The sequence below is a fragment of the Leiobunum rupestre genome, chromosome 8, assembly GCF_980474605.1.
Source record: "Leiobunum rupestre chromosome 8, qqLeiRupe1.1.hap1, whole genome shotgun sequence".
NCBI classification, from domain to species: Eukaryota; Metazoa; Arthropoda; class Arachnida; order Opiliones; family Sclerosomatidae; genus Leiobunum; species Leiobunum rupestre.
In genome coordinates this window covers 20,261,732-20,275,712 of record NC_143391.1, presented here as the reverse complement: position 1 = coordinate 20,275,712, position 13,981 = coordinate 20,261,732, and the positions used below count along the sequence as shown (strand labels likewise).

At 34.3% G+C, this 13,981-nt stretch overlaps 3 protein-coding genes across 4 annotated transcripts; 2 read left to right on the top strand and 1 right to left on the bottom strand.

Moving 5' to 3' along the window:
* Positions 1 to 6,426: 6,426 nt before the first annotated feature.
* On the bottom strand, positions 6,427 to 8,020 carry LOC149932687 (nuclear migration protein nudC-like). The gene is made up of 7 exons (XM_090155250.1): positions 7,841 to 8,020; positions 7,478 to 7,762; positions 7,365 to 7,412; positions 7,110 to 7,292; positions 6,927 to 7,052; positions 6,659 to 6,861; positions 6,427 to 6,595 (listed from the first exon to the last, which is right to left on the bottom strand). Exons 1-7 carry the CDS (start codon positions 7,916 to 7,918, stop codon positions 6,544 to 6,546), a joined length of 975 nt encoding a protein of 324 aa, XP_090011376.1. The 5' UTR covers positions 7,919 to 8,020; the 3' UTR covers positions 6,427 to 6,543.
* A 127-nt stretch (positions 8,021 to 8,147) lies between these two features.
* Positions 8,148 to 9,201, top strand: LOC149932686 (uncharacterized). The gene is made up of 3 exons (XM_090156839.1): positions 8,148 to 8,396; positions 8,459 to 8,859; positions 8,920 to 9,201. The coding sequence occupies exons 1-3, from the start codon at positions 8,162 to 8,164 to the stop codon at positions 9,199 to 9,201; spliced, it is 918 nt and encodes a 305-aa protein (XP_090012965.1). The 5' UTR covers positions 8,148 to 8,161.
* A 178-nt stretch (positions 9,202 to 9,379) lies between these two features.
* Epp (Ecdysteroid phosphate phosphatase) lies at positions 9,380 to 13,701 on the top strand. 2 transcript variants are annotated; one of them, XM_090156172.1, is made up of 14 exons: positions 9,380 to 9,552; positions 9,735 to 9,853; positions 9,923 to 9,976; positions 10,043 to 10,229; positions 10,320 to 10,515; positions 10,643 to 10,738; positions 10,937 to 11,106; positions 11,163 to 11,401; positions 11,466 to 11,676; positions 11,759 to 11,864; positions 11,925 to 12,047; positions 12,112 to 12,204; positions 12,260 to 12,508; positions 12,567 to 13,701. In XM_090156172.1, the coding sequence occupies exons 1-14, from the start codon at positions 9,490 to 9,492 to the stop codon at positions 12,821 to 12,823; spliced, it is 2,163 nt and encodes a 720-aa protein (XP_090012298.1). In that variant the 5' UTR covers positions 9,380 to 9,489; the 3' UTR covers positions 12,824 to 13,701. The 2 variants fall into 2 exon arrangements, with proteins under 2 accessions (XP_090012298.1, XP_090012299.1); XM_090156173.1 differs by lacking the exon at positions 10,643 to 10,738 and having other exon boundaries at positions 9,381 to 9,552.
* The last annotated feature ends 280 nt before the right edge of the window (positions 13,702 to 13,981 follow it).

The window sequence follows — 13,981 nt, the reverse complement described above, 5'->3', positions numbered from 1 at the left end:
AGTGGGCTCTTAAAATAAATCATTCGAATGGTGGTTGCGGGCCACCATGGCTCACAATTAAATTAAAAAATATTTATTAAACATTTTACAGAAATTTCTGGAACATAATTTGTACGCCGTTTTTGAAACTCTGTTTTCCTACCCTATACGAGAGCGGGATCTAGCCGAGGGGCTAACCACTCTTAGAAAGTCTGTAAACCGATTACGCCGGATTACGCTTAGATTAGCACTGCCAAAGGCAGGGACTTCAAAGATTACGCGTAATCCCATTAGTACAGTCAAAGGTACGGCTCTGTACACCGATTACGCGGAGTGATCAGCCCCTCGGATCTAGCGTTACAAATGATTATGTGTGATATTATGATATACTTGCTTGTTTTAAAGTTAATAAATGTTATGTAAGTAACGTAACCAATTTTTATTTTCCTATTTTCCCTACCTAATTTTAAATTTTCCCCCCCGTAAAAAATATCACTATTTCCAAGTCTGACGCGTGGCAACTGGCAAGTGTTTTGCAACCATTGTAAGTGAAAATGGAGAATTCTGTAGGAGGATGTTGCCCATTGTAAAATTTTAGTTGAGGTACTTTCATCAATTTCGTTTTTAATTTTAATTTTTCTTAAACATTCATTAGAAAATACAATTATATGAAAAATAAACCCCCGCTTTTCGAGAATAACTGATAATTTACGTTATTTTTCCATTTAAAAAAATTCCGTTATATGCTCCAATATAGGTAGAATATACTGCGACATTTTGGTCGTAAGAATACATTTTGATATATCGTAGGGTACACGACGGTAGTATTACTACTTTTGGACATTTTTTTCTAAATTTTTATTCTACCACCTACGGGCCCTGGGGAAAATTTGGGGAGCGATAGAAACTTAAATTAAAATATTGATGTAAACAGAGTAAATGCAAACAGAGTAGGTGCAAACAGAGTAGGTAGAGTAGGTGCAAACTAAGTATATAGTTTAGATGTGGCAGTATGGGTAATTTTAGGGCCATGCACTAGGTTTCAAAAAGCTGCCATTTTTGTTGCAGGCATTAAAATTAACTAACAATATTTTTGAAAAGGCGTATTTTTTATGTCAGGCATTAAAATTAACTAGCAATATTTTGGAAAAGGCGTATTTTACTGTGTCAGGCATTAAAATTAACTAGCAATATTTTGGAAAAGGGGTATTTTTCGTGGCAGGTACTAAATTTAAACAGCAATATTTTGGAAAAGGCGTATATTTTTGTGGCAGACATTTTAATTATTTTAAGGCTTATGCGGTTAGTTTTAAGCCCATTGGGTTATTTTTAAGCCCTATTCGGTTAGGTACAAATATATTGTCTGTATGGTACTTCGCATTACCCGAGAAACACCACTTGGAGGTGACCATAACTTTGTGTCCGAAAACAAAGCTTATCTCGTAAGCTAAGCCCATTGGAAGGTATGCCACAACCTCCCCGAAAATGAGCTAAAACCTGCCCGCAAATGAGCTACAACCTACCCGAATTATAGTATAACATATATGAAAGCTACTTATCCTACCCAATATCGAACTAAAACCTACCGGAATGAGAGCTAATTTCCCTACCCGAATATGAGCTAACGTGGATGTGATAAAGTGTATTCGGTTTAAAATGTGTTTTGCTACATAGCAGATACTACACTTTTCTTTAGCCGGAGAGCCAAAAATCAGGTGCTCCAAGTGCTCAAAACGCGAAATACCACATACATTGAAATACAATAAAAATTTTGATGAACGTCCAAAAGTAATAATACTACCGTGGTGTACCCTTCGATATATTAAAATGTATTAATATGACCAAAATTTCGAAATTTTGAAATTGGAAATATAACGTAAATTATCAATTATTCTCGAAAAGCGGGGGTTACTTTTTAATATAATTGTATTTTCTAATGAATGTTTAAGAAAAATTAAAATTAAAAACCAAATTGATGAAAGTACCTCAAACTAAAATCCTTCCTTGCCGATATGTGCATTGTTATGCTCATCGACTAAAAAAAAATAACTTCCGAGTACATTTAAACAGTCATGTACATTTCTTTTGTAAATTATTAAAAATAAACCGGTTTTGTCACAGTTTTGTTTAGTTAGTGTATGTAAAGGGAGGCCCCCAAATTAAAGAAATAAGTAGCCTACCCAGAGTAATATCCTGGCGCCGCCACTGGGTGGATGTGTGTGTATGTGTGTATGTGTGTGTGTGTGTGTGTGTGTGTGTGTGTGTGGCCTGCGAACGCGTTCGCATTTTCGGGGCAAAGGGTAATCACTGCGTACGCAGTCGAACAACCGTTTTAGCAGTTTAAAGGTTGGCAAAACCACCGTGTGACGGTAAGCGTTAACGGATAAATTTGCGATTGCGTTGATTTTTTTTTCGTTAACACCCACCGTCGCTACGTTTGTTATGGGTGCGTATTCTCCAACTCCTTCTTATTGACTTTTGGGACGGACCGAGTGCTGAGTGTTATGGCAACCTCTCAACTTCCAATGGCAGGGTTTCCACCAATTGTTTACGGTATTCGTCTTAGTATCAATTTGCGATCGCATCGGGCGGGACTTGAACCCGAGACCTCCTGCTTGACAGGTGGACGTTCTACCAAAGAACCGCCGACGCTTGTTACACTTAATTTAAACTTAGACCTTCAGCTTTATCGGAAGCGTATTTAATTGAAATTTAAATTATTGCATCGAAGAAATTCTAATTTAGCGTTTTCTCTATTGATTAAAAACAAACGCGCCACCCAGGTTTCGAACCCAGGCCATTCGGCTTGGCAGTCAAGCGCTCTACCACAGAACCACCGATAGCTGCTTAGTTTCACTGAAAATAAGACACTCATCGTAAGCATAATAGGTAATAAAGTCTTGAATTTTTTTTTGAATGAATGTATGAAGGCCTAATCTGGTTTTTTTTACGAATGAAATAGTGTTGATTTAATTTTTTAAATATTTATGAACTAAATTTATATTAAATTTTTAATTTTATAACTAATTTATGAATTAATAATATAATTGTAAATTACGATCATGACGAAGATTCCAGGTTGTCGAGTTACTGAGCAGATGTTTTACCGCCGAGCTACTGACTTCCCTGAAAACAAAACACATCACAGGCAAAATATTGAAGTACGGCGATTTTTTTATTTTGGTGAACTTGTTTATATTATTATAAATAAATTAAACTCCGTGGTTTCGTCTCAATTATTTTAGTTAAAATTAATATTTTATACTGGGCGGGATTGAACCGGGATTACGTTTTAAGTAAATAACTCTGAATTGCGGTCGTCTCGAGAAATTAATACCACTAGGGACAATTCTTCCGAGGAGAGGTATATTTTGGCTTGCCAACTTGTTTTCTTTTGTTTACTGCATTGTTGTTAATCTAAATTTTTTTACTGAATTTTCTTTGCTCCGGAAATATAAAGTGTAATGTTTTCGGTGCTACGGCATAAAAATCGCCTCGCAACTTAGCCAATTATAATAAAGTTTATTAAACAGGAAAAGAAAGTGTACACTTATTGCGCCCTGCTTTAGTAGGGAATGCAGATAATTTAAAATACCATGAAAATTACACAAAAATAAGAATGAAATAACAGCAATGACAAAGGAATGGCGATGGATATGGCAAAAGGTACAGTTAGGAAGAGTAAAATATAATTTTTTTTTCGTTTTATACAACTATATACAAGAAAGATATTTACCACCCGTAAAACTTGTCAAGCCGACTCTTAAAGGCAGAACTAGACGATTTAATCTTAATTAGGGAAGGGAGAGCATTCCATGAGTTTACTACACATCGTAGGAGCTTTCCTACCCGTCCAGCGAATGGTAAAGAAGGAGGTGGCTGGGACGTCATACAACTCATAAATTAGTTTGAAGACCTCAACCAAATCATTTCTCAGACGCCTATTCGAAAGGGACAAAAGACCAAGGCGCGCAAGACGTTCAGGGTAAGACAGAGAATGAAGGCCAGAGACTATCTTGGTGACCTTACGTTGCACTCTCTCAAGCCTCTTAATATCCTTTACCAGGTGAGGGGACCGAATACTCGAGCAATAATCGAGATGTGGTAGGACATAAGATTGATATAACACCTTAAAGGACTTGATAGAGAAATAGGAAAATGAACGTTTTAAAACAAACCTAAGCCGCGGGCAGAAGCCATCCAACTGTGAGTGGTGCCCAACATTTTTCCATCCAACATGACGCCAAGGTAACGAACAATTTCGCTGGCTTTGATGACCCGACTACCCAACCGGTACTGGAAAAGGGGAATGTTAGGACCACAATGGAGGACCGTGGATTTATCAGGGTTAAAACTCATCCCATTTTTTGAGGCCCAGGAGTCCAAAGCGTTTAAGTCACTTTGCAACAATAGACAATCGTGGGATACTTTGATTTCGCGCCCAAGTTTGGAGTCATCAGCAAACAGCCTATAATAAAAGATTCCCGAATAGCTAACGGGAGATCATTGATATATATGACGAACAATGTAGGTCCTAACACCGAACCCTGAGGAACACCACTATTAACGGGGCACCAGGAGGAAACGACATCCCCTAATGTCACGCGTTGAACCCTCTCGGTAAGACCCAATTTTCACTAAAAAGCCAAATAAATTATTATTACTATATTATTATTATATTTGAAAATTGCACAAAGTTGGCGGGGTGCCATTTAAACTAATAAATTAATAAAAGTTATGTGTAAACATTTACTTAAAATCCTCCAAAACTGTAGGATTCGGTCGAATGGGAATTCGATCGTATGGGAGACAAGCTAATGTATTAGGTGCAATTTTTTTATATTTCCAGATCTAACGAACGAGAACTAAATAACCATTTGCAACATGGCATACCGCATACGGTGTCGCTATTAAGTCCCATAGTCTCTGGAATTTAAGTTATTTTAACTTTTGGGTTAAAAAATATTTAGTGGCGGCACCTGATGGTTAGGGAAGGATTGCCATTGCGGCTTATCTACCTTATCATTTTTAAATAGACCCCCAAATCCTACCTACTAATTAAACGGAGCATAGAAATGACGAATCACCATATTTTTCTAGTTTTGGGGAATTAGCAAAGAGGCACCAAAATAGTAAATTTTACGTTACTATTAAGTTATTACATAAGTGTATAATATTGTTACATAAGTGTGACATTTCCTGTTCTTCAAAAACAAATGTTTAACTGAGAGTTATTCATAAGACAGACTGCATTACCGGCTTCGTCGCCGTTTTGCCTCCGCGTCCCACGTAGCCTTTGACAGCGCCTCGCTAGGGGGAGATTTTCTTCTTGATGACGTCAATCCGTTACTAGCTCTCAGTAAAATATTCCCCAAAGTACAAAACTTATGGAACAATATAATAGACTTATGGTTATTATTAACGATTATTTTTCCAAAGCATATGTTTAAGCGATTATGTCCCACAACAATTTGAGGGAATATGTCCGTAAGCCATATGAGTAACACTAGAGGTTCTATCTAGGTTCGTAAAAATTCATGCCCTACCAGAGTTATTCAACTTTTGGAGGTTGGATTATTAAGGCACGAAAATTACTCGTACAACCAATTGATAGGGACTTTTGACATATAATATATTAAAACTGAATAAAGGTATAAACAAAAATTCAGCTTGGTTTCAATTTTTCTGAAGTTTGGACAAATTTTCGTCTTTATTACTAGGGATAAATAAAGTAGTATGAAATTGGTGGGAAGATCAATTTTACCAGGGGGCCTTCAAAATGGGATATTTTTTCAGTTCAAAGAACTGATTTATGTAAAACATAATTTCATTTAGCTTTATAAAAATGGTCTAAATTAATTTCCTCAGGTAATGGCAGTAATGCGAAATGGACTTGGAATGGACGGAAATGGAAATTGTGGAATTAATTCCAATATTTAGATGGAAATGGTATGGGAATATAATTTTTTTAAACAATAATTAAATAGTAATGTTTCTGTTTCAAAAGATCAATTCCAAAATTCAGAGATTTATATTTTGTTCCCCCTATCTTGTGAAGATGTCATGAGGGGAAGTGAGTTTTCATAATTTAGAGGGAAAGAAATTTTCTAAAGGATGAATATGAGATGGAAATGGTTGAAGAGATTTGCAGCAAAATATTTCAAATATAAACATGGAGTGCAAAGCGTTTCTGATATAAATAGATATAGGAGGCACTGATTGACCCCATAAAGTTAAAATCTTCCGTGCACCAAAAGATCCAAATGCCTGCATTATTTTAGTGTGTAGGGTAAATTCATATTTCCTTTGTAAGCTTAACCGGTATATCACTCTTTCGTGTTTATTTAATTTAATTTTTGTACCAAATACTATTTTCTAGATAATTTAGCTTTTCAGCATACCATTTCTCAACTTGTCTTGAAAGACCAACCATTATGTGACTCTCTGTTCACTGAAAAGGCTAATTGCAATTTTATTTAATTTTACAAAATGAAAAAATATTAACATCATTAGTGTGATGAAATTAATGTACAAACACTGTTGTGATATGACGCAGCTGCTTTACTAGTTGAATTTACACTTGGAAAAGTCCATCTCTGGATGTTGTTCCATAAACCTAAAATAATTTTAAATAACAAAAAGTTTACAAATATAAATAATAATTGTGGTAAAACCTCACTTTTTAAGCATGTCCTGTTTCTTTTGCTCTTCCGAAGTTGGTAAGCCCATTTCTTTTTGTCTCTGATCGTACATCATCTTCTCAACCATTCCTCGGGTTTCAGTGTCCAAATCTGAGAGTTTGGATGATTCTGGATTGACTTTTTTCGTATTAATTTCAGGATCAGAAATTACGATTCTGCTCCACCATTCCATTTTATTGATCTGAGAATTAAAAAAACGTTAGTTTATTTTATCTTTCAATTTAAAAATGTTATTGGAATATTAACTTTTTCTAAAGTAATGGAGATGGTTTTCGAATCTTCCATCACCCAAAGGCTGTCCTCAATTTTAATATTGTTATAGAGTTCTCCGTCAATGATAGGTGGGTGGCCTTTCAAACCAACTTTTAAAGACTATGGAAATCGTTGATTAATAATGAAATTTTAGAATTACAAAATGAAATGATTCACCTTCTTTTTAATATCTACAACTATGTCTCTGCTCTTTGGTTTAAAATTGACTTTCAAAGGAATTTTGATGTCAACTTCAGATAAAGTTTGGGTCCATTTGTAGTCGGGTAAATCAGCCCCATTGCCCGAGTTGGGTTTCAATTTGTTTTTATCAGCCTCATCTTCCTCTTCTTCATTTTCTTTCTACAATGAAGTTTCATTTAAGTTTCTAACACAATAAATAAAATGTAAAAATAATAAATATTTAGTTTTTACTTTTTCCTCTTGCGTTTCAGTTACATTAGTACCTTGATTTTCTTTATTCTAAAATTATTAACTTGTTTTAGCTGCATTTTAATCGTAAACAAAATTTTTAGATTTTTGTATACTTCTAATTCTTTTTTAAGTTTTTCAGCTTCTTCATCAGTTAATTCTGTAATTTTTGGTGTTTCATCTATAGAGTTTGCCTTTTCTGCTTCGACTTTTTTCTGTAGCTTTTCTTTTCTTCTCCTTTCAGCAGCTTCTTTTTCTTCAACTTTCTTTACATGCTCTGCCACTGCTATTTTATTGTACTTCTCAAATATATTATCGACTAATTTTTTGGCCGCATTGTCTCCTCCTCCCATGTAAAAATCCGTTTTACGAGCCAAAAACCCAAAAAATGTGTCTAAAAACTAAAATAAATTCCATTACACCAGCGTAACAACGAAACAAAAACCAAGGCTTATGGTTTTGACGTTTGACTTCTTTACCTCCTTCACACCGCCTTCATGTTGTTGGGCCATTGCTAAGAGCATGCCATCAAACCTTTCCTGGTCAGCTGTTTCCATTTTTGTGATTTTAATATATATACTTAATTACAATAACTAAGTTACTAAGTTATTAGATTCGATTGAACACGAGCACCAGGCGCTAAGCACAAATTCAGATGATGAATCATGAAACCTCGAACTAAAATAACGATAGATGTCACTATCAGGTCACTTTTTTTGGTAAGCTGAAATTTGAGGGAAATTCGAAGCTATTAAACGCAAAAATCTACCGTTAGGCCTAGTATTAATTTATAATTCACAATGGAAAATAGAAGTATAAATTTAATTGAAGCAGTTATTTTACGTAGTAAAATTTCTTTGGCAGTAGATATAATTAAATTAAAGCCAAGTAATGTTAATGCCGAGGAATTCACGAAATTATTGATTAGAAAAGTTCATCAAAACTATTCGTTGGCTCTAAATGAACTTAAAAATATTCAAAATGAAAATCTTATTTTGCGCCAGAACAAAGTTCTTGCTACGATTCAGAATTTCGGTAAATATCTTAGTATTTATAATTTAATTTTTCTGAAACTAATGTTTACGGCTATTATTTAGATGAAACGCAAACTTCATCGAATGTACAAAAATTAGACCATTTGGTACCCGAATATAATTCAGTTGCAATTATTCACAATGCAGCGTTTGTATCGAAGATTTGCTCCCTCCTCTCTATAAACCAGTTACATCAAAATGGGATATCATTATTCCATTTCATAGATGAAGGCTATTTGTTAAATAGTTTGAATGAATCAATTCTAAAATTATTCAAATCCTTCAAAATAAATGAAGACGTTACTAATGAAGAAAATCAACAAACTGCGGCAGCTCTCAAGTCCGTAATTTCATTATGCGACGCAAATGTTTTGGATTCTTTTATCAGAGAGATGATCTTGCGGAAATGCCTACAGTTTCTCGAATATTTGCTGGACGCTTATGTCAAGGAGTCGAATGTTAAAGTATGAACCTTTGTATATTTGTGATTTTAATTGATTACGTATTAATTAATTTATTATTAGACGAAGAGGTATTTAAGCAGTAAGATATCATTGTTTGGGTACTGCGAATTACTCAGACCAGCGGTATCGCGTCTATTTTTGGATTACTTGAACAAATATTACTCTAAGTTGCATTTTGACGAAGACTTAGATCCTTCTATATTTGACACAACATATTATTTGTTAGAGTGTTTAACTGTTTCTATTTCAACTGTCAATGTTGCTGATGACAAAGATTTGGATTTACGATTGAATGCTTGTCTCAGTAATATGAAAGAATTTCCTTTCTTGAAGTTTCTTTAGTGTAACAATTAAATTCGTAGTTTGTAATTTTTATTAATAAAAAAAATACAACAAGTAACAACTTGGTCTACTTATATATGGCACGCCAAACCGGAGATATCTCTAACAATCGTGTGATATCAGTTTATAATCCTCTAAGCCTTGAAAGGGTTACTGACCATGGATGTATTAATGAAGATACGACTTGCCCAGCTTGTTACATTTGCAACATGGATTCTTTCGTTTTTGCTGCTCGTGAAGTTGGCAAGGCTGCGTGAATGTTTAGAACTTCTGAGTTAATGAAAGTAAATGAGTAAGCAGGAAAATTTTAGGAGAAGCACCCCGTCCCCCAAATGTTTTCAGGACTCTAAGGTAAGTTTTGATATAATTAAATGTATTGAAATTCCAAATCCGTTCTATTAAAATATTGGTGTACCAAGGCCCAGTTTAGTAGTTTTGTGGACTTGTCTTGTAATAGCTGTAGCCAACCACCTTGTATCAATAATTCAAACATCAGCCACTGTCTATATTTTGATTTTTTTTTTGTTTCGTAGTGCATGGCGTCGCCAAACATTCCCCGCAAGAATGTTAGTTACACCAAAGCGGCTCGTCAACTCTCCAATAGCACTCCATTACAAATCCTCCTACAAATGGGCATTCCAAAGCATAGAGCGTAAATATCTGCGTAAACGTTTTAGGTACTATTATATTTCAAAAAATAATCTGCATTTTGCTTATTTAGTGAAAAAGCCTTAGCAGCGACTGGTGGTAGAAGCGTCCAAATTGCTGCTGATTGGTAAATATAAATATGTGAACTGATTGGAAATTTGATATAAATAAGCAGAAAATATTAAAAATTCAGGCTCTTAGCTCACGTTAATGACCCGACACTAGATGATAATACACCTAGGGAATATATTCTATATTTGTGCCCATCTGGACCACTACTAGATCAACTACAAACGTTTTTTGACACTTCACTAAAGCAATGCGGAAGAAACGGAGCTCATAATTATTTGCCTCATATCACTCTCTGTTCATTTTTTCAGGTTCTATAAGTAATTCTACATATTTATTAGAAGTTCAGTGTTTGCTTTTGTACCAGTATAGAATTGAGATATTTTTTGTTGGCTTTGAAGGCCCCTGATGACAGCATTCCTCACCTTGTAAATGCGTTACAACACGTTGTAGAAAAGCTAAGAAGTGAAATTCCAGATAGGATTCAATTAGATCACTACACCTCTCCGACATTCCTTGGATTATTTGTGGCGGAAGAGCATAATGATTCCTTGAAGAGACTGGCTGTTCAATTTATGAGGGAGGTCTCTGAGTATAGTGAGTACTACTTGAAAAATACTCTAATAAACCTTAAACACTTTTTCCTTCCGCGTTGTCTTTGGAGGTTCTCTATATTTTAAAATATATATTTCTTTCAAATTACTTTGTGCGTGGCTATTTCCAGTTGTTTCTGAAATGGGAGCTCTGGATGTGCTTGGCACTTGCTTTCCGTGGTGTTCTTCCTCTTATTCTTCCTTGACTAAAGGAATTTCTCGCAAGCGTAAGAGTCCATTTCTAACCTCCCCAAAAAAATCCTTTTTCATCTCTGTCATCTTCCCTATCATCTCCATCGCTCTAACCTTCTCGTGTCATTCCTATCTTTACCTTCCTTTATGGCTTGTTTTTTAATATTCTTGGTTTTTAGAAAATATTTTGTCTTAACGGGCAAGAAAATGTTTTCATTTTTTTATTACTTTAGGTATTCAAGTGGAGCCATATCTTAAGGCCTTGCACATCACTTTATCGTATCAGTTTCCAAATGAGCATTATGTGGAGCTTGAGAAACTCTCTAAAGAAATTGACGTAAATGCCACAGCAACGTGGGAATTGAAGCTATTTTCGCGGGACTCCATTATAAAAGGAAATGAGGTTAGTTAATTAAAAAGTTTTATTATTTCCTTTTTTAAGTTTATTTTTCTCTATAGGTTTTTCGCGTAACTCATCCTTACGTACCTCAACAGGAACCGGATGAAGTAGAATTAATAGTGGGTGATTTTATTTATGCAAATGTAGAAGGTCAAACTACAAATAAAGAAGGTGCAAGTAACGTTTCCCCCATGGACGGATGGGCGGAAGGTACATCGTGGCTTACTGGTTGCACTGGTTTATTTCCGAAAGAGTTTGTTGAGAAAGTGGCCGAATCTGACGCCTGGACTCTCCATAAGTTAGTGCTTGTTTAACTTAATAATTTAATAAATTTCTGATGATTTTTAGTTATTCTTTTTCAGGGCAGTTTCCTTAACTGGCAACATCTCTTTTGAGGATTTGGAAGAGCCTAGTCTATCCGGTAGACGGTTACCTTTGAGTTATTTTCAACAATGCGCTTCCGATATCTCGTCTAAGTTGCTTTCTACTGGTGATAAAAAAGATCAAAAACGGTCTGTCTCTCCTCAAAGTCAAATTTCAAATTCAATGGAAGAACCTGTTGTTTCTAAACAGGTACAAATATTGAATAGTAATTTTTTACCACTGTTATTGTTAAAAGCTACTATTATTATCATTATTTCATTTATCAAAATAGTCAAATGAATCTGAACCTTCACTAAGACGACTATTTATTGCGAGGCATGCAGAAAGAATGGATTTTACTTTTGGGAATTGGGTTGGCATGTGTATCGATAGTGATGGTGATTTTTTAAATCGTATAAATGTGTATTTCTTTATAATTTATTTAATTCATTTTTAAGGTAAATATTGTAAAAAAGATTTAAATATGCCACACGCTGTACCACCTAGAAAAGGAGGATATCAAGACTACGCTCAAGATTCGCCACTAACTAGAATAGGGTTATATCAAGCAACTCTAACGGGTAATTTTATAGAAAAAAACCTATTAACATTTATTTTAAAATGACGTGGAAAAAATTATTTTAGGAGAAGCCATGAAAGAAGCCAATGTTTCAATCGGTCATGTGTATTGTTCTCCCTCATTCCGTTGTGTTCAAACTGTAACAAATATATTGAAAGGCAAGTTCTTTCAAAATGATTGTTATTTATTTTAATACATTTTTCAACTATGTAGCTGCCGGGCTTTCTCATCTGCCAATTCATATCGAGCCAGGTCTATTTGAGTGGTTGGCTTGGTATCAAGAATCAAAACCAGTGTTTTTAACAACCAAAGAACTAAAAACCTTGGGCTATAATATTGCGCTAGACTACAAACCGATAGTTACTCTTGAGGATTTGAAAAAAATTAATGAAACTAGTGAAAATTACTATGTCAGAAGTTATTACGTGGTGCAGACAATATTGAATAATACTAGTAAAGGAGGTGAAAATCTTAAATTTTCTAGCCTTTTTTGGTTTTTAACTTAACTTTTAAATTGTAGGTGATCAACGTGCAGCGTCAGTATTACTCTTAGCCCATGCAGCGTCTCTGGATACGCTGAGCCGACAGCTGACAGGAAAGGAGCCACGGTCTGCAAATGACTTAGTTCGATTCACTCATAAAGCTTCATATTGCGGAGTTGTAACAGTAGAAGAGTCATTAGAAGGAAAGTGGCAACTAGTGAAGCCGCCTTTTGCTCCTCTAACCCACACTGGCACATCTAGCGGTCAATTTGATTGGAAGTGTCTGCTAACTTAATACGTCTCATTCCTGCCCAAAACCAAAAAAAAAAGAGATTGAAACATTTAAAAATATAAACATAAAATCAAAGTTAATATAAATAACATTTTCAAAAACTAATTACTATATTTATGAGAATGAAATGAATTTTATATTTTACAATTTTGTTTTGGGAAAAACCTAGCTGATATTATATCTAATTTTAATATAGACAATTTAATTTAAAAATCTTAATTTAATTTTTTCCTAAATGTACATAATAATATTAAATTTATAGTAGAGTAAGCTTAATAGCAGTTTGTAGTGTTTACTTAAAAAAGGGGCAGACAATTAATTGGGTTGTATAAAAACACAAGGGGTCCGATATTTGTAAAAATCCCATACACTCTAGAGAAAAATGATTTTAGAAATCTTGAAATCAACTTAAATATCCTGAAATCTGGGCAAAAATCAGTTCCAAAATGTGGAAATCAGTCTTAATAATCAGATATCAACATGAAAATTGTGCTCTGAAATGTCAAAATCCCATACGAAATTTAAAAAACCATTTTTCTGGTAATTTGCTGGAGCCCTCTTTATTCCAGAAGTATATAATATCTCTTATGAGAGAATTATCCATCTTGGCCATTAAAATGAAACATGTACCTTTGCAGGCACTTTTCAATGGGTGTAAATTTCCTGCCAAACCGTATCACTGCTCAAAAATTGCCATGGAAAAGTTTGTGTATTTCCTATGTATATGAAGTTGTTTATAAACCATATTTTAGTCTGTTATAGCTTTCAAATTTAAGTAAATGATAATTATCTCCCACAATGATTTATCTCAACAAATTTTGAAAAATCAATGATGCCTGTGAAGGTACATATGTTTCAAGCTAATAGAGAATTGTAAATGGCTTACAGCATGCATTATCAAACGTTTGGACAACTAGGTTTCTCTAATGCAGTGGTTTTCAACCTGGGAGATAGTGGAAACATTTAAAAAACATATAAAGATTAAAAATACAAATACATTTATAATCTAGCCTATAATTGTGTTATTTAGATAAAAAATTGATCATTTTGCAGTTTGGTTTGTAAATAATTATAAATATTATTATTATAAATAAAAAAATCCTAATTTTAAATCTCAGGCGTTTTGAATTTAAAAAATTAGTTTTCCAAACGCTGGAGGCT

What these genes read in the sequence shown, in the direction of transcription:
- LOC149932687 (XM_090155250.1), bottom strand. Translation starts at nt 7,918, where the DNA reads ATGGAAACAGCTGACCAGGAAAGGTTTGATGGCATGCTCTTAGCAATG. An exon ending in AACTTAAAAAAGAATTAGAA is followed by an intron (nt 7,413 to 7,477) that starts GTATACAAAAAT and finishes TAATAATTTTAG; the next exon opens with AATAAAGAAAATCAAGGTAC. An exon ending in CTGAAACGCAAGAGGAAAAA is followed by an intron (nt 7,293 to 7,364) that starts GTAAAAACTAAA and finishes ACTTCATTGTAG; the next exon opens with AAAGAAAATGAAGAAGAGGA.
- LOC149932686 (XM_090156839.1), top strand. Translation starts at nt 8,162, where the DNA reads ATGGAAAATAGAAGTATAAATTTAATTGAAGCAGTTATTTTACGTAGT. An exon ending in TGCTACGATTCAGAATTTCG is followed by an intron (nt 8,397 to 8,458) that starts GTAAATATCTTA and finishes GCTATTATTTAG; the next exon opens with ATGAAACGCAAACTTCATCG. An exon ending in TCAAGGAGTCGAATGTTAAA is followed by an intron (nt 8,860 to 8,919) that starts GTATGAACCTTT and finishes ATTTATTATTAG; the next exon opens with ACGAAGAGGTATTTAAGCAG.
- Epp (XM_090156172.1), top strand. Translation starts at nt 9,490, where the DNA reads ATGAGTAAGCAGGAAAATTTTAGGAGAAGCACCCCGTCCCCCAAATGT. An exon ending in GAGGGAGGTCTCTGAGTATA is followed by an intron (nt 10,516 to 10,642) that starts GTGAGTACTACT and finishes GGCTATTTCCAG; the next exon opens with TTGTTTCTGAAATGGGAGCT. An exon ending in CCATTATAAAAGGAAATGAG is followed by an intron (nt 11,107 to 11,162) that starts GTTAGTTAATTA and finishes TTTTCTCTATAG; the next exon opens with GTTTTTCGCGTAACTCATCC.